At 38.2% G+C, this 21,916-nt stretch overlaps 1 protein-coding gene across 1 annotated transcript; it reads left to right on the top strand.

Moving 5' to 3' along the window:
- The first annotated feature begins 20,133 nt into the window (after positions 1-20,133).
- Positions 20,134-21,916, top strand: LOC107781305 (protein MIZU-KUSSEI 1-like). Its single transcript, XM_016601993.2, has one exon. It carries the CDS (start codon positions 20,853-20,855, stop codon positions 21,696-21,698), a length of 846 nt encoding a protein of 281 aa, XP_016457479.1. The 5' UTR covers positions 20,134-20,852; the 3' UTR covers positions 21,699-21,916.

Raw genomic sequence — 21,916 nt, 5'->3', positions numbered from 1 at the left:
GTTAAAATTTTGACGATTTTGGCCGGCAGTGAAAATTTTGATATCGAGGTCAGATTGGATTTTCGGAAGTTGGAATAGGTTCATGGTGTCATTTTTGACTTTTGTGTAAAATTTGAGGTCAATCGGACGTGGTTTGGTAGGTTTCGACGTCGTTTGTGAAATTTGAAAGTTTAGAAGTTCTTTAGGCTTGAATCCGGGTGTAATTGATGTTTTGATGTTGTCTTGAGTGATTCGAAGGTTCGACTAAGTTCGCATGGGGTTATATGACTTGTTGGTATGATTGGTTGAGGTCTCGGAGGCCTCAGGGTGTTTCAGATGGTTAACGGCTTAATAGGAGTTGAGGAATTGCAGCTGAAGCTGCTGCTACTGGTATAACCGCACCTGCAGAGTGGGAACCGCAGGTGCGAGCCCGCAGAAGCGAAGGAGGATCTAGGCAAAGGACGCGAGTGCGATGGAATTCCCGCACATGCGATGGTCGCAGAAACGGATTTAGGGGTGCAGGTGCGAGTTTGGACCGCAGGTGCGATATAGTTCCCGCACCCGTGAAGAGCGCAGATGCGATCACTTGACCACAGGAGCGGAGGCAGTGTGTAGGAATTTTTCCGCAAAAGTGGGGCCTTGCCCGCAGATGCGGCTCCACAGATGCGGAAATGGAGCCGCAGGTGCGAGAAGTCTAGGCAGAACCTATAAATAAAACACTTCGAGATTTTTCACCATTTTCATCATTTTTGAGCTCGGATTTTGGGGATTTTGAGAGAGATTTCGGAGTAATCATTGAGATAAGTTCCTTGCGCCTATTTATCTTCAATAATGGTGTTTTCTTACTGATTTTGCACCTAATTGGTGAGTGTTTGAGGTGAGATTTTGGAGATTAGGGCTTGAAAATTGGAGAGTGAACTTTGGGGTTTTAGAGGGGCAATTGAGGTCGAATTTTGATAAATTTGGTATGGTTAGACTTGTGAGTAAATGGGCTCTAGGGTTTTGTTACTTTCGTCGGGTTTCGAGACGTGGGCCCGGGGGGCGAGTTGAGCCGATTTCAGATTTTGGACTATATTTTAGTAGTTTTCTTGTGGAATTGATCCTTTTAACCAATATTAATTATCTCGCACAGTTTATGGCTAGATTCAGGGCATTTGGAGGCCGATTGGAGAGGCAAATGCATTTCGGAGTAGGATTTCTGCACGGTTGAAGTAAGTAACAGTCTTAAATCTATTTTTGAGGGTATGAAACCCCGAGAATTGGTATAATGTAAATATTTAGAGGTGACGCACATGCTAGGTGACGGGCGTGCGAGTGTTCACCGTGAGGGATTGTGACTTGGTCTGTCCTATGAGACTGTAAAGTCGAATAGCCATTATTATTACTTGTTTTCCTTTTCTTTGAGCAATTGACTACCTTTCATGTTAGAAACCATGCTTAGGCCATGTGATATCACTGTTGGGACCCGCAGCAGTCGTATACTTGTTGAATTGACTGCTAATTGCTTTCTTGTACTCAGTCACAGTCTTACTTGTGTGTTATATCTCTATTTCATCTCATTTCTTGTTGATACTTGTTGAATTCTCTGCTTGGGCTGGTTATTATGGTATTGTGAAATTTCTGGAAGATTCATATCTGTTTTACTTGAGCTCGAACTGATTTGACTTATACCACCGGATTTGAAAGAATGTTCACTCTTTATTGAAAACTTTTGAAATGATATGTATTATTATAGTTCGTCACTACTTCTCAGTTCCTTATTTAATTCTGTTACTTGATGAGTTGGTTGTACTCATGCTACACCCTACACTTCATGTGCAGATCCAGGTATGTACAGTTCTGGCGGTCGTTGAGTTCGTGCACGGGCTTATTAACAAAGACTTACGAGGTAGTTCCCGGCGTCCGCAGTTCTTGTTTCTCCTTTCTTATTATCTTTTCTCTCTTGTATTGGCATTTGGCATAGACTGTAGTAAACTCTGTTTCTAGATTGGTTATTAGATGTTTATAACTTAGTGACTCCCCGATATCGGGCTATCATTCCGCACTTGTGTTTTAGGTTTTTACCCCGTTATTGTGTAAACCTTCAGTTAGTTTAATTGCTTTAGCTCACTTCTGTTATATATTGAAAGCATATTGAGAATGTCGGCTTGCCTAGTTCCACGATAGGCACCATCAAGACTGGTTAGGTATTTGGGCCGTGACAAGTTGGTATCAGAGCCTAGGTTATATAGGTCTCACGAGTCATGAGCAGGTTTAGTAGAGTCTTGCGGATCGGTACGGAGACGTCTGTACTTATCTTCGAGAAGCTGTAGAACCCTTAAGAAACTCCACATTCTTGAATTCTTGTCATGCGAATCTGTTGATCCTAGTAACTAAACATCTGTTATTTCATTCTCTCACAGATGGTGAGGACTAATACTACCGGGCAGGATGGACAGCCACCAGTACCACCAGTACCACCAGCCAGGGTCGCGAGAGGCCGAGGTCGCGGTAGAGGCCGCGATAAGGGCAGAGGTGTAGCCCGCACAGCAGCTGGGGCAGTACCTGCAGATCCACCAATTGCCCCAGATCAGGACTAGATTCCAGTTGTTGATGTACCAACTCAGGCACCACCTGTGCCTATTGTGATTCCAGGCCTTTAGGAGGCCTTAGCTCAGATTCTAACCGCGTGTACCAGTCTTGCTCAGGCGGTCTCTGTTCCGGCCGCAACAGCTATTTCTCAGGCAGGGGAAGGTGCTCAGACTCCCACTGCCCGCACACCAGAGCAGGTGGTACAGGGATTCCAGACACCGGGGGCACCACCAGCCCAGCCAGTTACAGTTGCTTAGGACTATGTGGTTCTTACTATGCCTGAGGATGAACATCGTAGATTGGAGAGGTTTGGGAGACTCCAGCCTCCATGTTTCAGTGGTGCAGAGAGAGAGGATGCACAGGGTTTCTTGGACAGGTGTTAGAGGATACTCCGTACAACAGGTATTCTGGAGACCAGTGGGCTCTCATTCACCTTTTAGTTCTCTGGGGCTGCATTCAGTTGGTGGGAGACTTACGAGAGGCATAGGCCGGTCGGTGCAGCGCCCCTTTCCTGGCAGTAGTTCTCCGTTATCTTTCTGGAGAAGTTCGTGCCTCAGTCCCACAGAGAGGAGTTGCGCAGGCAGTTTGAGAAGCTTCGTCAGGGTGATATGTATGTGACGCAGTATGAAATGCAATTTCTCGGAGTTGTCCCGTCATGCAATCTGGTCGGTTCTCACAAAGAGGGAGAGGATCAAGAGGTTTATAGATGGCCTCACTTATTAGTTGCAATTGCTTATGACCAGAGAGAGTGTCTGATGCTACTTTTGATGAGGTTGTCGACATTCTTCATCAGATTGAGATGGTTCTCAGTCATGAGAGGGTTGAGAGGGAGGCCAAGAGGCCTCGTGGACATGGAGGATTTAGCGGTGCTCCTTCTGGGGGTCAGTTCCAACACGGTAGAGGTTATCCTTTCAAACATGCTCAGATGGCTCGTCTAGTTCACCGTGGTGCATTATCTAGACATGGTTCTCACAGCTATCAGTAGGGCCGTTCATCTCTCGGTGCCCTCCCAGCGCAGAGTTCATCCCATACTCCATCGGGTCAGGGTTCGTCTATGCCAGGTCCTTCTGCTAGTTATCCCGGTGCTCGGGGCTCCCTTCAGTCCCCTGCACCAGCACCGGGGAGTTGCTATGAGTGTGGGGAGTTTGGTCACATGAGGAGAGAGTGTGCTCGTATAGTGGGAGGTCCTGCTCCGTAGAGGAGCCAGTCTATGTCATCAGCACCAGTTCCTCCACCACCAGCTCAGCCAGCCCGGGGTAGAGCCTAGTCAGCTAGGGGTCGCCCGAGAGGGGGAGGCAGATCAGGGGGTGGCCAGGCCCATTTCTATGCCCTCCCTTCCAGACCAGATGCCATTGCTTCAGATGCTGTGATTATAGGTATTTTCTCAGTTTGCCACAGAGATGCCTCTGTATTATTTGACCATGGTTTCACTTATTCATATATTTCCTCGTATTTCGCTCATTTTCTAGATATGCCCCGTGAGTCTTTAGTTTCATTTGTTTATGTATCTACTCATGTGGGTGATACTATTATTGTAGACCGTATATATCGGTCATGTGTGGTGATTATTGGGGGTCTAGAGACCAGAGTGGATCTTTTGTTGCTCAGTATGGTCGATTTTGATTTGATATTGGTTATGGATTGGTTGTCTCCATATCATGTTGTTATAGATTATCACGTTAAGATTGTGACGTTAGCAATGCCGGGGTTGCCGAGAGTTGAGTGGATCGGTTCTGTAGACTATGTTCCCAGTATAGTGATTTCATACTTGAAGGCTGAGCGGATGGTTGGAAAGGGTTGTCTATCCTATTTGGCTTTTTGTGAGGGATGTTAGTGTAGAGACTCCTGCCATTGATTCTGTTCCGGTGGTGCGTGATTTTTCGGATGTATTTCCTGTAGACCTATCGGGCATGTCGCCTGATAGGTATATTGACTTCGGTATTGATTTGGTGCCGGGCACTCAGTCCATTTCTATTCCACCGTATCGTATGGAACCGGCGGAGTTGAAGGAGTTGAAGGGACAACTTCAGGAACTCCTTGATAAGGTGTTTATTCGGCCTAGCGTGTCACCTTGGGGTGCACCGGTTCTATTTGTAAAGAATAAAGATGGTTCTATGGGATGACTAACGCCCCAGCAACATTCGTGCATTTGATGAACAGTGTGTTTCAGCCTTATTTGGACTTGTTCGTTATTGTATTCATTGATGATATCCTGGTGTACTCTCATAGCTAGGAGGAGCATGCCCAGCATCTGAGGATTGTGTTACAGAGGTTGAGGGAGGAGAAGCTTTATGCAAAGTTCTCCAAGTGTGAGTTTTGGCTCGGTTCAGTGGCATTCTTAGGGAACGAGGTGTCCAACGAGGGTATTCAGATAGATCCGAAGAAGATAAAGGCGGTGAAGAGTTGGTCCAGACCGTTCTCAGCCACGGAGATTAGGAGCTTTCTTGGTTTGGCGGGCTATTACCATAGTTTTGTGGAAGGTTTTTCATCTACTGCATCGCCCTTGACCAGATTGACCCAAAAGGGTGCTCCATTCAGGTGGTCAGATGAGTGCGAGGAGAGATTTCAAAAGCTCAAGACTGCTTTGACCACGGCCCCAGTTCTAGTTCTGCCATCAGCTTCTGGTTCGTACACAGTATATTGTGATGCCTCGCAGATAGTTATTGGATGTGTTCTGATGCAGGAGGGTAGAGTGATTGTTTATGCTTCACGCCAGTTGAAGACCCATGAGAAGAATTATCTTGTCTGTGATCTTGAGTCAGCAGCTATTGTTCACGCCTTGAAGATTTAGCGTCACTATCTGTATGGGGTTAATTGTGAGATCTACACTGATCACCGGAGTTTGCAGCATCTGTTCAAGCATAAGGATCTTAACTTGCGTCAGCGGGGGTGGTTGGAGCTTCTCAGGGACTATGATATCACCATTATGTACCATCCCGGAAAGGCCAATGTAGTGGCTGATGCCTTGAGTCACCAGGCAGAGAGTTTGGGGAGCTTAGCATATCTTCCAGCAGCAGAGAGACCTTTGGCATTGGATGTTCATGCCTTAGCTAGCCAGCTTGTCAGATTGGATATTTCGGAGCTGAGTCGGGTATTGAATTGTGTGGTCTCTAGGTCTTCTCTTTATGATCGTATCAGGGAGCCTCAGTATGATGACCCCCATATGCTCGTCCTCCAGGATAGGGTTTGGCGAGATGATGCTAGAGATATGACTATTGGTGATGATGGCATGTTGAGGATGCAAGGCCGGATAAGTGTGCCCAATATGGATGGGCTTCGGGAGTTGATTCTTGAGGTGACCCACAGCTCGCGGTATTCCATTCATCCGGGTGTCGCGAAGATGTACCAGGATTTGAGACAATACTATTGGTGAAGGAGGATGAAGAAGGATATAGTTGGGTTTTTGGCTCGGTGTCTCAACTGTCAGCAGGTTATGTATGAGCATCAGAGACCGGGTGGCTTGCTTCAGAGGTTAGAGATCCCAGAGTGGAAGTGGGAGTGGATCACCATGGATTTTGTAGTTGGGCTCCCACGGACTTCGAGTAAATTCGATGTTATTTGGGTGATTGTAGATCGGCTGACCAAGTCCGCGCACTTCATTCCAGTTGGTACTACTTACCTTCAGAGAGGTTGGCTGAGATTTACATCCGAGAGATTGCTCGCCATCATGGTATCCAATTTCCATCATTTCAGATAGAGGCACACAGTTTACATCGCAGTTTTGGAGGGCTATACAATAAGAGATGGGTACTCAGGTTGAGTTGAGCATAACATTTCACCCTCAGATGGACGGACAGTCCAAGCGCACTATCTAGATATTGGAGGACATGTTACGCGCTTGTGTCATTGATTTTGGGGGTTCATGGGACCAGTTTCTGCCGCTCGCGGAGTTTACATATAACAACAGTTATCAGTTGAGCATTCAGATGGCTCCATACAAGGCTTTAAATGGGAGGCAGTGTAGATCTCCGGTTCGATGGTTTGAGCCGGGTGAGACTAGGATCTTGGGTACAGACTTGGTCGAGGATGTATTAGACAAGGTAAAATTGATTCAGGAGCGGCTTCGCACGGCGCAGTCTAGGCAGAAGAGCTATGCTGACAGGAAGGTTCGTGATGTATCTATTATGGTTGGGGAGAAGGTTCTGCTGAAGGTATCACCCATGAAGGGTGTTATGAGGTTTGGGACGAGGGGAAAGTTGAGCCCTCGGTTCATTGGGCCTTTTGAGGTACTTCAGAGGATCGGGGTGGCGGCTTACAAGCTTGCCTTGCCGCCTAGCTTGTCGAGTGTGCATCCAATATTTCATGTTTCTATGCTCCGGAAGTATATCGGCGATCCTTCCTATGTTTTGGATTTCAGCACGGTTCAGTTAGATGGTGATATGACTTATGATGTGGAGCCAGTGGCCAATTTGGAGCGGTAGGTTCGGAAGTTGAGGTCAAAGGATATAGCTTCAGTGAAGGTGCAGTGGAGAGGTCAGTCTGTGGAGGAGGCCACTTGGGAAACCGAGCGGGAGATGCAGAGCAGATATCCACACCTATTTGAGACTCCGAGTATGTTTTAGACCCATTCGAGGACGAACGTTTGTTTAAGATAGGGAGGATGTAACGACCCGGATGGTCGTTTCGAGAGTTATAGCCATGTTTCCCCCATTTCTGCTTCTTTTATGCTTTACAGCTGTATTATGTCTTACCGGGTTGGTTAGTTCGGGTCCGGAGTAGTTTTGAAGTGAATTGAGACACTTAGTCTCTTAATTGGAAGCTTAAGTTGGAAAAGTCGACCGGATGTCGACTTGTGGAAAAACGACCTCGAATTTGAATTTTTATGATTCTGTTAGCTTCGTTAGGTAATTTTGGACTTAGGAGCGCGTCCGAAATATGATTTGGAGGTCCGTAGTAGAATCAAGCTTGAATTGGCAAAAGTTAAAATTTTAGCGATTTTGGATGGCAATGGAAATTTTGATATCGGGGTCGGATTGGATTTCCAGAAGTTGGAATAAGTTCGTGGTGTCATTTTTGACTTGTGTGTAAAATTTGAGGCCAATCGGACGTGGTTTGGTAGGTTTCGGCGTCGTTTGTGGAATTTGAAAGTGTAGAAGTTCTTTAGGCTTGAATTCGAGTGTAATTGGTATTTTGATGTTGTCTTGAGTGATTCGAAGGTTCGACTAAGTTCGCATGGGGTAATATGACTTGTTGGTATAATTGGTTGAGGTCCCAGAATCCTCGGGGTGATTTCGGGTGGTTAACGGCTTGATGTGAGTTGAGGAATTGCAGTTGAAGCTGCTGCTACTGGTGTAACCGCACCTGCGGAGTGGGAACCGCAGGTGCAATCCTGCAGAAGCGAAGGAGGATCCGCATATACGGCTAAGTAGGATCTGGGCAAAGGACGCAGGTGCGATGGAATTCCCGCACCTGCGATGGTCGCAGAAGCGGATTTAGGGGCGCAGGTGCGAGTTTGGACCGCAGGTGCGATGTAGTTCCCGCACCCGCGAAGAGCGCAGATGCGGTCACTTCACCGCAGGAGCGGAGGCAGTGTGTAGGAATTTTTTCACAGAAGCGGGGCCTTGCCTGCAGATGCGGAAATGGAGCCGCATGTGCGAGAAGTCTGGGCAGAACCTATAAATAGAACACTTCGAGATTTTTCATCATTTTTTTAGCTCGGATTTTGGGGATTTTGAGAGAGATTTCGGAGTAATCACTGAGGTAAGTTCCTTGTGCCTATTTATCTTCAATAATGGTATTTCCCCACTGATTTTGCACCTAGTTGGTGAGTGTTTGAGGTGAGATTTGGGAGATTAGGGCTTGGGAATTGGAGAGTGAATTTTGGGGTTTTGGAGGGGCAAGTGAAGTCGGATTTTGATAAATTTGATATGTTTAGACTCGTGAGTGAATGAGCACTCGGGTTTTATGACTTTCGTCGAGTTTCGAGACGTGGGCCCGGGGGGCCGGGTTGAACTGATTTCGGATTTTGTGCTATATTTTAGTAGTTTTCTTAAGGAATTGATCCTTCAAACCAATATTGATTATCTCGTACTATTTGTGACTAGATTCGGGGCATTTGGAGGCCGATTCGAGAGGCAAAGGCATTTCGGAGTAGGATTTTCGTGCGATTGAAGTAAGTAACAGTCTTAAATCTGGTTTTGAGGGTATGAAACCCCGAGAATTGGTAGAATGTAAATATTTGGAGGTGACGCACATGCTAGGTGACTAGCGTGCGAGCGTGCACCATGAGAGATTGTGACTTGGTCCGTCCCGTGAGACTGTAAAGTCGAATAGCCATTGTTGTTGCTTGTTTTCCTTGTCTTTGAGCAATTGACTGCCTTTCATGTTAGAAACCATGCTTAGGCCATATGATATCATTGTTGGGACCCGCAACGGTCGTATACTTATTGAATTGACTGCTAATTGTTGTCTTGTACTTAGTCACAGTCTTACTTGTGTGTTATATCTCTGTTTCCTCTCATTTCTTGTTGATACTTGTTGAATTCTCTGCTTGGGCTGGTTATTATGATATTCTATGAGCCCGAGTGGCTGAAAAGGTTAGTGACTGAGATAGGGCCTGAGTATCGAGCTGTGAAGTATATGGATCGGGTTGCACGCCGCAACAAGCCTTCGGGCAATATATATATGGATCGGGTTGCACGACACAATAATATTGGATCGGGTTGCACGCTGCAACAATATTGGATCGGGCTGCGCGCCGTAGTAATATAGCGCATGGGCTGAAGGAGCCCCTCCGGAGTCTGTACACTCCCAGTGAACGTAGGTACCTATTGAGAGTGTGTATTGAGGGCTGAGAGCCGAGAGTATGAGATGTTGAGATGAGTTGAGTGAATGCTGCCTTGAGAGGCTGTACTTGCTTTTATTTATTGTTGCACTTAGTTGCTATCTGATGTTATTGTGAAATTTCTGGAAGATTCATATCTGTTTTACTTGAGCTAGAAATGATTTTACTTATACCACCGGATTTGAAAGCATGTTCACACTTTACTGAAAACTTTTGAAATTATCTGTATTATTATAGTTCGTCACTGCTTCTCAGTTCCTTATTTAATTCAGTTACATGTTGAGTTGGTTGTACTCATACTACACCCTCCACTTCATGTGCAGATCCAAGTGTGTACGGTTCTGGCGGTCGCTGTGTTCGTGCGCGGGCTGATTATCGGAAACTTACAAGATAGCTGCCGGTGTCCGCAGTCCTTGTTTCTCCTTTCTTATTATCTTTTCTCTCGTGTATTGGCATTTGGCACAGACTGTAGTAGACTCTGTTTCTAGATTGGTTATTAGATGCCCATGACTTAGTTACACCCTGATGCCGGGCTATCATTCTGCACTTGTATTTTGGGTTTTTACCCGTTATTGTGTAAATCTTCAGTTAGTTTAATTGATTTAGCTCACTTATGTTATACATTGAAAGCATATTGAGAATGTCGGCTTGCCTAGTTCCATGATAGGCGCCATCACGACTGGTTAAGTATTTGGATCGTGACAATTTAATACCATAGCAATCTGAGCTTTCTATTCAAATAGTTTCATTATATCTTTACCAATAAAACTCATTCTAACTAGTATGTCATACCTTTAACCAAGTAATGAAAAGTGAAATGATGTTTGATAGTCCATCTTCCTGTAATTGTATAATTTAAATAGAGTAATTGCCTACAAATATAAATAGATGCTTTAGCAAATAAAAGTAGTACCATATACATAGTGAACACTTAACCTCCTATACAAATTTCTAACACATTCCAAAGATCAGTGATAACCAATACGCAAACGAGCATATAGATTATAAAAATTTGATCTTTTTTATATCACATATGTTGTCAACAAACTTCACAGGAAATATTTGTTACAAAAATACAATCTCAACTGGAATAATAAAGAGAGTTGTATTTAATTATCTGTTACAGAAATTGAAAGATTGTTCATGAAATACAAATCATACCAATCACCTCTTGTAATCCAGAATTGTTGTTTGATATGCACACGAGGAAGAAAGAATTGAACTATATACTGTAAAAATAGAAAACTAATTTGACAAAACTATGAAATCATGTTACTGAGAATGGAGCGCAAAAGAGTTTGTGGGTGAGGAGTTGAAATCGTAATGAAAGATCGTGGGGTTGAAGAACTGAATATGTAGGATTTGTTATAAGAAAAATCAAATTATGGTGGATGTCTACTCTTCCTCTATGATCTTCTCAAATGCTTAATGACATATTCAATGACATATTTCTATGCTTAATGACATATTCAATGACATATTTTTCTTCACTTTTTATGCCTTTATATAGGCATGAAAAGTGAAGAAAAATATGTCATTGAATATGTCATTAAGCATAGAAAATTAGATAAGAAAATACACACAATTGAAGAAGAAAATCTCTTCCTTCTCTCTATCTCCATTTCTTGTTCATGTTTTACTAAATTGCTTTTATTTCATAACAACATGTCTTGTTCATATTTTACTAAATTACTTTTATTTTCTAACACGTTATCAGCACGAATTGCTCATTTCATTTCATGATCTTCTACGTCAAGACTATGTAAATTATAAGCAGACAATGAGATCAAGTACAATGAAAAATATCTTGGATGATAATACAAAGATAAGTTTTACATCCATCTAAACTCATTCATACTTTCATATCTTTGCATTAACTTTATGTGCAGTGTTTAATAAAAATATTTTTTTCAATTGTATCCAATGAAATAAAGAATTGGAAAGGTATGTCTTTATTTGCTACATCTCTTATAGGACAAAGATAATATTCCAGCGTATATATATGTTCTGACCGTTTACATACTATGATAGATCATTATTAAGGTAATTTAATAATAATATTTTTACCATCACATGATGTATTTCATTGAAAGAAAAATTATCAAATATGTAGTTGATTTTACAGTACTTTGCAAATTTGGCATTCGAATATATAATCAATATAAACTCATTATAGTTATAATTTATAATAGTCACGGTTATGCATTAAGCCTTAAATATTTTTGCTGGAAACATAAGGCTCATTCCTCCGTATTGGATTTTTTTGGTGAAGTTCTTATAGTCTTTGAAATATAAGTGGTTATAGGTTATCCGCACCTTTCCCCTAATTAATTTATTAAAATATAAAAATAATTGTATCAATTAAAAATAAATTGGCATATATCCTAACTAACATTTTTGTTGCAGAGGAATTGTTTCAAGATTGAAATAGTTATATAAGTCTTCTTGAAAGTTAATTTACTTATGCCTATAATTATGAAGTAATAATATTTTAAAGGCCCGAGTGCAAGTCCTAGTGAATTTTGGCCTATTATGCCAAAGATTGAGGGTAAGACGATGTGTTCAAGTCTCAACGCACTATGTTGATGAAAAGACGTTGGATTCAAGTTCCAACGCATTATAGCCTAGCATGCCTTTATATGGGTAAGCCATTGGGTTTGAGTCCTAATGCACCATATTGATAATAATGATAATAATAATAATAATAACTAAAGAAAAATAATATATTTTTCATGAAAAAGCATGAAGCTTGTCCCACTTGATTTGCTCCATTCTTGAAGTGAATGTGATAGCAGTGCATGATAAGTCTAAATAAAGATAAGTGGTTGACCAATGAATGTGGGCGTGCGAAAGGCCAAAATAATAATAGTTATCACTATGGTAATTATAAAAAGGGAGAAATTATTTGAAGAGAATGTGACTTGTGATAAACATTGAGATTGCATACTCATTCCTGAAAGTGAATGTGAAAATATATATATATGTGATAAAGATTATGCATAATAATATACTTGTGCATTTTTGGATGTGTGTGTGTGTGTGTGTGTGTTATATATGATAAAGATTATGCATAATAATGTACTTGTGCATAGTTGAATAAATACTACAACTCACCTCTAAGGGAGGTTTGAGACAAAGAAAGATAATAAATATTACTGTGTAGTTACATGAACATATCATTGGTCGCATACATGTGATACGCCAAAATTATTTTGTCAAGCCTTATGAAAGTTATTAAAAGCAAAATTAAAGCAAGAAATTATTTTGCTTATGATTATTTTGAACATGACAATTATTATGATATGATTCTCTTTGTGAAGGAGACATTCATTATATGGATGGTATGACAAAAGATCTTGTAGTACAAAAGCAGTTATGAGCTCTGAGAGAACTAATTTGTTACTACCCGGATGAATGAAACTGTTCATGACATTAATATTGTAGTAAGTCTCAAAAGAAACATTTTGATTTATAAATATATTAGCCAAAGTGGTTGGCATATTGAGACTATAAATAAAAAGAAGATTGAATATCTTTATATTACTATAATCATACCGGGTAAATATAAAAGGTTATCTGAATTTTCTTCTATTTGTCCTACACAAGTATAAACATGATGATGCAATCATAAGCCACAAGTAAACTAGAGGTTTACTAAAATAAATATTAGTTGACATGACCGGTTGACCATCTCGGTTCAATTATGATGCGAAAAAATTAATTGAGAATTACATTGGCATATATTGAAGAAATATAAGATTCTTCAAGAATTCTCTTGTGCTGCTTATTCTCATGATATACCAGTTAAAGTTGAGATTGAATCCCTTGATTTCTGGAATGAATAAAAGGTGATAAATATATGGGCCCAGTCACCTTCCATGTGGACCGTTTACTATTATATGATTTTAATAGATGCATCTATTCTATGGTCACATGTGCATTTGTTATCAACTTGCAGTTTGGCTTTTGCAAGATTGATTGCTCAAATTATTAGAGCACAGTTCCAGAATAAAAATTATGATGATTTATCTTGATAATACTGGTTTAAATCCAAGTTGGTTTAGCAGAAATTGTATGCCTCCAATTATATCTAAACCATTGGTTATGAGAACAAAACTGCCAAAATAAAATTTGGTATGTGATGTATTATTTAAGATACAACAGCACTTGTACGCATCTAGCCAAGTTATGATAAGTTCTCCCTATCACAATCGGTTCAGAGTCAAGAACCAAATAATTTTCATCTAGAAATATGAATGTGCTATATGATTTAATTGTTCCACCACAATGCACAAAGATGGATCCCCAAATAAGGCTAGGGATATGTGTTGGTGATCCTAACAAGAGGGGGAGAAAATGGGCAGCTAAAAAAGTAATGCATGTAATGAATTATTATGAGTACATCTAGATGCTCGTACGAGAAAATGTAAACTTGAAGTTCAAGTGATAATTCATTTGCAAAATATTGCCAGGTATATTTGCTGACCCAAAGCTAAATGTCATATTAAGTTGCTAATGCTCCAAATAAAATAAAGTTTATAATGAATAGAGCCTATGACATGCATGAAGCATAATAGACTAATCGGTTCCAAAGATAAAACTCCTCGAAAAAGGAGAGGAGCAAATGTTCAAGATGGTCATAATAAGGAGGCAAATGCTCTAGAAGAGCACCACGACATAATACTTCATAAAGACCTCATAGGTGAGGCTCAGGTGCCTGAAAATAATAAGATAAAGAGATCTCAATAAGTTATGTCTTTATTGGTTAATAGTAGAATCGATATAAAATGATTGTTGATGATATTGTTAATATAATGTAGCGCTCAATATTATTAATATTGACGAGGATATTGAGCTCAAATCTATCATAAAATTTGGACAGATAAATGATTGGCCAAATGAAAAATACGCAATGAAAATTGATTTCACCTGAAAAATATGAAGTTGGACGGATAGTCCCAACACCTGAAAGTATAAAGCCAGTGGAGGTATAAATATGTTCTTGTGCGAAAAAATAAGTCGATAGACATAAAGGCGACTTGTGTCACAAGAATATATGTAAATATCCTAGCATTGATTATATGGAGACATGTTCTCCTGTGGTGGATGTCGCCATTTCAGGTTTTAATCTAGCAATACAAGAAAAACGTGATATGTGTATAATGAAAATCATTGAAGGATTTAAATTGTTCTGAAGCATATTAAGGTTTCCAATAAATTTATTAAATAAAGCTTCAAAAAAAAATTCTTATGCAGATTGAAACAATCAGGGCGCATGTAGTATAATCGCGTGAGTAAGTACCTGTTGAAAGAAGGGTACAAAAATGATTCAATTTGACCTTGTATCTTTATAAAAAAATCTGGATCTAAATTTGTTATAATCACCGTGTATGTTAATAATTTAAATATCATTGGAACTCCTAGGGAGCTTCCTAAAGCAGTAGAGCTTCCTAAAGAAGTAAACTTTTTAAAGAAAGAATTTGGAATGAAAGATCTTGGAAAGACAAAATTTTGTCTTGGTCTACAAATTGAGTATATGAAAAAATATAATTTTTGTCCATTAATCAGCATACACTAAAATAATTTGAAAGCGATTCTATATGGATAAAGCACATCCATTCCGACCTCATGAAAATAATTAAGAGCTTCTTGGTCCCAAAGTAACATATCTTAGTGCAATTGGTGCACTAATGTATCTTTCTAACATTACAAGGTATGACATAACTTTTTCAGTTAATGTCTTAACAAGATATAGCTCTGCTCTTACAAGGAGATATTGGAATGGAATCAAACACATATTACGGTATCTAAAAGGGACTACCGATATGGGATTATTTTATGGCAATGATTGCAGTCCTGATCTTGTTGGTTATGCCAATGCTGGGTATTTATATGACCTACACAAGGCTCGATCTCAAACAGGCTATGTGTTTACATATGGAGGCACTGTCATATCTTGGCGATCGACTAATCAATCAATCGTGGCTATTTCATCTAATCATGTTGAGATAATTACTATTCATGAAGCAAGTCGAGAATGTATATGGTTGAGGTCTATAATACACCTTATTCGAGACAAATATAGTTTGAAGTGTGACAAACTACCCATAATTTTGTATGAAGACAATGCAGCATGCATAGCCCAATTGAAGGGAGGATTCATAAAGGGGATAGGACAAAGCAAATTTTACCAAAGTTATTTTTCACACATGATCTTCAAAAGAATAGTGATATCAATGTGCAACAGATCCGTTCAAGTGATAATATAGCTGATCTGTTCACCAAATCTCTACTGACGTCAACCTTCAAGAAACTAGTGTACAAGATTGGGATGCGAAGGCTCAAGGATGTGAATTGATGCTCTCATCAGGGGGAGTTAATACGCGTTATACTCTTTTTCCCTTACAAGGTTTTGTCCCACTGGATTTTCCTTGCAAGGTTTTTAACGAGGCAACCAAAAGGCGTATTTCTAAACATGTGTACTCTTTTTCCTTCACTAGAATTTTTTTCCCATATGGTTTTTTCCTAATAAGGTTTTAACGAGGCACATTATCTATGGACATCCAAGGGGAAGTGTTATAAGAAAAATCAAATTATGGTGGATGTCTACTCTTCCTCCATGATCTTCTCAAATGCTTAATGACATATTTCTATGATTAATGATATATTTAATGACATATTTTTCTTCACTTTTTATGCATATATAAAGGCCTTGTAATAGATAAGAAAATACACACAATTAAAGAAGAAAATCTCTTCCTTCTCTCTATCTCCATTTCTTGTTCATGTTTTACTAAATTGATTTTATTTCATAACAACATGTCTTGTTCATGTTTTACTAAATTGCTTTTATTTTATAACAGGATTGATATTTTTAGGACAAATAGGTGTTGTGTTCCCAAAAAAAGTAGAGTATAGAAATTACCGTGTTCCTTAAAAACGATAGATATAAAGTGTAGAAACTACTTTCTTTTTCTTTAAAAAATAATATACCATATTTAATTGCTTTCAAATTCAAAATTTAAAAAGAGAAACTAATTTTACCTAAATTAACTAATTTATCCTAAAATTGCTACATGGCATTTTATGCATACGACACTTGGAAAAATCTCACTTTCTTCCTTTTAAGTAGATATAGATTCTTTTCTAAATTAGGTAGTAGCATGCATTAATCTAATCATGACTTTATTAGTCAAGCAAATGATGAGGAGTTCGATAAGATTGTTCATTAATTTAATTATAATTCTCTGATAATGGTCGCATGCCCACTTTACTATATTGATCACTATTTTAAAAATAAAAATAAAAATATTTGCTATGCATGGTACAGCTAGCAATTCAAACATATCCAACTTTTGTTTATTATTGCCTTATGCTATAGCCAGTCATTTCAAATTTAAAATTATAATGGGACATGATGTACAAATATCACATGTTATCTTACCTATAAACATGAACTTAATTTAATTTGAGATTACCATACTTTTTGCCGTACAAAATGAAATATAAAATTACTCGTGTATAAAACATGACAATATTTTTTGTCCAAGATAATATAATATTATCACCCCTTAGATTTTTGTAATTAGAGTATCAATTTGTTAGGGAATATTCTAAGAAGTAAAAAAAAAAGATTATGCTACAACTTTGTGTAACATATAATCTTTAAAATGTAGAAAAACAAGGAACAAAAGTATGTCTACAATTGACCAATTGTACACCTTTCCCGTTTAATAACCTTTCTATTTTTCCTTTCTAGCTCATATGAAATCACAAATTATTAAAATCACCAAGTGTAAACGCGATTTTAGACTAAGGAAGTAAAGCTTTTGTTAGAATTTTGTGGAATTTATTATGTAGGAGGTGAAAATTATATTTCCTAGCATCATTTAGTTTAAATTAATTTTTTTCTTAAAGTTGTTTGAGTAGATATACCAAAATTTCAACAATCTTAGTAATCCTTAACTTAATTTAGTAATAATAATATTGCAATCAAGTGTAACAATTGAAGCATATAAGACGATCATTATTAATAAAATGATGCAGCTAAAATATTCTAAAAGGTTTTCAATTAAATTATTAACGAACACCAAACATCCACTTAAAGTTCAAATTACTCTTGGGCCCCTAACAATTGCGAATGCTACACGAACCCAAGTATTATACCTTTGATTCTTTTTTTCTACTTTCAAGATAGTTTCCATAATATTTTTTGGTTATTATTTTTAGAATTTAACTTAAATCGTCGCTCATCGACAATATAAAATATATACAATCTCAAATTCTATCTTGTGATTATTATCCTTGTACTAAACAACATTTTGGTAACTCAGTACTACAAAAAAAAATTACAGTAATATTATATTAAAAAAAATTCTTTTGATTTCTTTTTTTGTATATAGATAGAAAAAAGGGAAAGGAAGATGTCGCATGCTTATGGAAAAGAAAAAATATTAACGAGTCAACGTGTCAGGAATAAACAAGGTCAATTAATCCTGGCCGTTTAATTAAGGTTAGGCCACCAATTATCCGAATAGCCCCAGGGACCCAAATAATAACGCTTTGTTTGGAACCGTCCCAAAAGATAAATTAAATTTTTTGTTTTGTTTTGTCTTATATTAATAGATTTAATTTAACTAGTCAATTAAGATATATTTTACATGAGTTCGAATTTTAAGAATGAAGAACTTTTTGAGGGAGAGTGTCACTTTATCAGCTCACTAAATAAATTTTAATTTTAAATTAACTGGATTTACTCACAAGGTAAGGGTAAGGTCTTATACGCTACCTTCCCTAGACCCCACTGCGTGGGATAATACTGGTATATTATTGTTGTTATTGTAACTGGATTAGTTTTTTGAATATCACACACTCAAGGAAAAAAGTATTTGACTTTGGGTGTGTTTGGTATGAAAGAAGACATTTTTCTGAAAAATATTTTTAATTTTTTCATGTTTGATTGACTTAAAAGTTTTGAAAAATATTTTACTCATGAATTTATTTTTTTCCAATTGACTTCCCACCAAAAGGAGAAAAATATTTCTTAAAATTCTTTTTTAACCCTTCCCACCCTATTACCCCACCCACCCCTCTAACCCCCTAACCCCACCCCTCCAACCCACTACCGCTACCCCCAGTCCAACCCTACCCCTACCCCTTACCCCCACCCACCCCACCCCTCCAACCCACTATCGCTACCCCCAGCCCAACTCTACCCCTTACCCCCACCATCCCCTACCCCGCCACCATCACCCTTGCCATCTCCACCTTGACTAGGGGCGGATCCACCCCTCTAGGAAGGAGCGGCATGGCACCCACTAAAATGAATTTTTTTTTATATACAGATGTTGAAATTTTCTTAAACTAGGTTAAATATTTGATCATGTCACCCGCAGTCCTAAACTAGACAAAGCTTGAACCTTCTTAAAAGCTTCTTAAAAGCTTTTCTCGTGTATAAAATTCAAGTTAGAATTTAGCTTGAACCTTGTCCGACTTTCCCTTTTCTTTGTGCATTTTATTTTCTTTTGTCCCGATCATTTTTCTTTTTGGCTGCCTCCCAATTTTCTATTTGTTACTTATTAATTATTTTTTATATTTTTCTTCTCTATTCTATTATTTTCTATATGATCTCTAGCAAAAACACTCAAAAAAGAGACTCTAAAACTTTAAAATTATATAAAATAAGCATTCCTCTTGATCTTAAATTTATGATTTTTCTTCTTTCAAATCCAAAAAACTTGGGTTTTAATGGGATTTTTGGATTGAGATCAATTTTTTCCATCTTTGTTTATTATATCATAAAAATTTGTGTTATTATATGGTTCTTAAATATAATTTAAATCTTTTTACTATTAAATTATGATAAAAATTCCGTAAACATTGCTTTAAAAAAATATGAGATTTATAATTTGATTTTTGGGAACTTGTAGTTTATTTAATTTTATACTTATGAGGCATAATTTACCTATTAAAGATATTTTTAAAAAAATTTCTTATTCTGATCGATGTAATTCTTTTACTAAAGATGTTATCTTATCGAATAAGATATAATTTCCTAGTGAAAATGTTGATTTTACTTGTGATGTTAAAATAAAGGTGTTATTCTTTTATTTAAAATACTAATTACGTTTGTTTTTTGATATCTCAGATGTAATTTTAATATTTGTTAATAAAAAATACCTATAAGGTTGACCCGAATAAACTCAAAAAACCCGAATAAAAGTTCCTAATAAATTTCATATTAGTCATTACAAGGTATACATTAAAGGAAATTATGGCACCCGTCACCTTCAAATCCTAGATCCGCCTTGTCCTTAACCCTTAGACACCGACTTAACATTCTTCCGGGACCTTATTCTCGTCTTCCAAAGTGTTTGTCCAAGTTATATATTTAAAAAAAAAAATTTTTTGCTACCTAGCTGCTTGTTTTAGTTATTGAAAGGTGTAGGGCTGTGTTATCTCGTCCTTGCTTGCATTGACTTTCTACCTCACAAGTCTAATGAATTTCAGATACAACATACAACATCTAATCTTCATCAGCCAATCTAGACCGTCTATTTCATACAATAGCCACTCCTTTTTATCAGAATCACGCTTGGATAAAAAGATGGAAAATTTTTCGAAAAATTACAATCAAAGAAAGGCTACACGTGTAATCTTAATCATGCTCCGCAGGACCACCAAATCATTATCCTTAATTTAAAAAAATAAAACAAAATTTGTATATAAATATGAGAGGGCATGAATGCAAAAAAATGATCACAATCATTTCACAAACAGCACAAACCTCTATAGTTTCCCTTTATTTTTTAGCCACTTTCAAAACACTCATCATCACCTTGTCGGCCTCCCTTTCTCCTCTATTATCTTTAACATTTTTCTTCATTTTGAGAATATTACTATTAAAACAACCAAAAATCCCTATAGTTTCCACTTGCTTTTTCATAGCTAAAAGGATCAATATTACTCATTATTCTTTGTGTTTCTTGTGATCAAAACTATTCAACCACTAAAATTTATAGCTGGTGAAATTTTATATAATAAGTGTCAGTTCAATTCTTATTGTTTTCTGTTCTGAGCGAAAAATATTTCATTACTAAAGCGTATAGGTGGTAAAAATATTTTACTACTAAAAATATTCTCTTCTCCTCTTGTTCTTGTTCCTTTCGCCGAGAAAAAATAACCCCCCCCCCCCCAAAAAAAACAAAAAAAAAAATCTACCCCCACTTAACCTAAAGACACCTTTTTTTTGCTTTTTGCCCTTTCTTGTTTTGTACTAAAAACTTGGCTTTTGATCATTAGCTAAACTACATGCCCACAAAAATCTCTTTTTTAGTAGCCAAAATACCTCAAAAAAACATTTCTTGTTTTCTTGAGACTTGATATCATTTTGGAGTTGTAGTAGAAAAGAAGCTTACTACTATATTCTTGGTTCTTCAAAATTGCATCAAAATCTATTTTTCAATACCTACAAGTGTGTATAGAATTTCAATTTTGTCTCATTTTTTTGGTTAATACAATGAGACAACAACCACCTTTTGGTGCTCTTTCAAGAACAAGCAGCTGCAAAAACTCCAAGAAAATCATTCCTTCCACTTATCCAAGATCAACTTCTATAAACCATGATCCAAATGAGAGTTTTTCAGATAAATCTCTTGTTCCAAAAAATGGAAGCTCCACCTCATCAACAAATATTAATCGAATAACCAAAACAAGAATTGGAGTTTCAGCTCTAATTAAGTCACTAATCAGTATCATCTCATTTCCCACTATACTCCCTGCATGCAAGTGGCTTAATCTCCCGACCCAATTTTCCATTACACCGTCTCTTGGCCGGAAAGTCACCGGAACCCTATTTGGTCACCGGAGAGGACACGTCAGCTTCGCCGTTCAAGACGATCCGAAATCAGAACCGGTACTCTTAATCGAGCTCGCAATTTCCACGTCGTCTTTAGTGAAGGAGATGTCATCTGGGCTCGTGAGGATAGCGTTAGAATGCGAGAAAATGGTGGTGCCTCCGCAAACGGCGGCGCGGGGAGGTGGAAGGCGGCGGCGCGTGGAACTTTTTCAGGAGCCCATGTGGACTATGTACTGTAACGGGAGGAAGTGTGGGCACGCGCTTTCACGCGCGTGTACTGATTCGGATTGGCACGTGCTTGGTACCGTGCAGAGCGTGTCCGTCGGTGCCGGAGTGATTCCGGTGGTGGACGACGGCCGGAAAATTAGTGCGGCGGAAGGTGAGTTGCTGTATATGAGAGCTAAATTTGAACGAGTTGTGGGTAGTCGTGACTCAGAAGCTTTTTATATGATGAATCCAGATGGTAATGGAGGTCCTGAACTTAGTATTTTTCTACTTAGGATATGAAGAAAAGAAATAGAAGAAATTAAAAGGAAGAAAAAAGATATGGAAATTAAAGAACAGAAAAAGGAAAAATGATAGTATATCTGTGATGTTTTTGAGTATTTCATTTTGATTATAGTGTGTTTAATTAGGTATATGAAATGTTGTTTAGTGATTTTGTACGTTGTCTAACTTATCTTATGTATATTGCATGGCCCCATATATGCATGCCTTTTTATTTA

Source organism: Nicotiana tabacum, chromosome 23 (assembly GCF_000715075.1).
Source record: "Nicotiana tabacum cultivar K326 chromosome 23, ASM71507v2, whole genome shotgun sequence".
Taxonomy (NCBI): Eukaryota; Viridiplantae; Streptophyta; class Magnoliopsida; order Solanales; family Solanaceae; genus Nicotiana; species Nicotiana tabacum.
The sequence above is the reverse complement of the archived record's forward strand: the minus strand, read 5'-3'. Positions and strand labels throughout refer to the sequence as shown.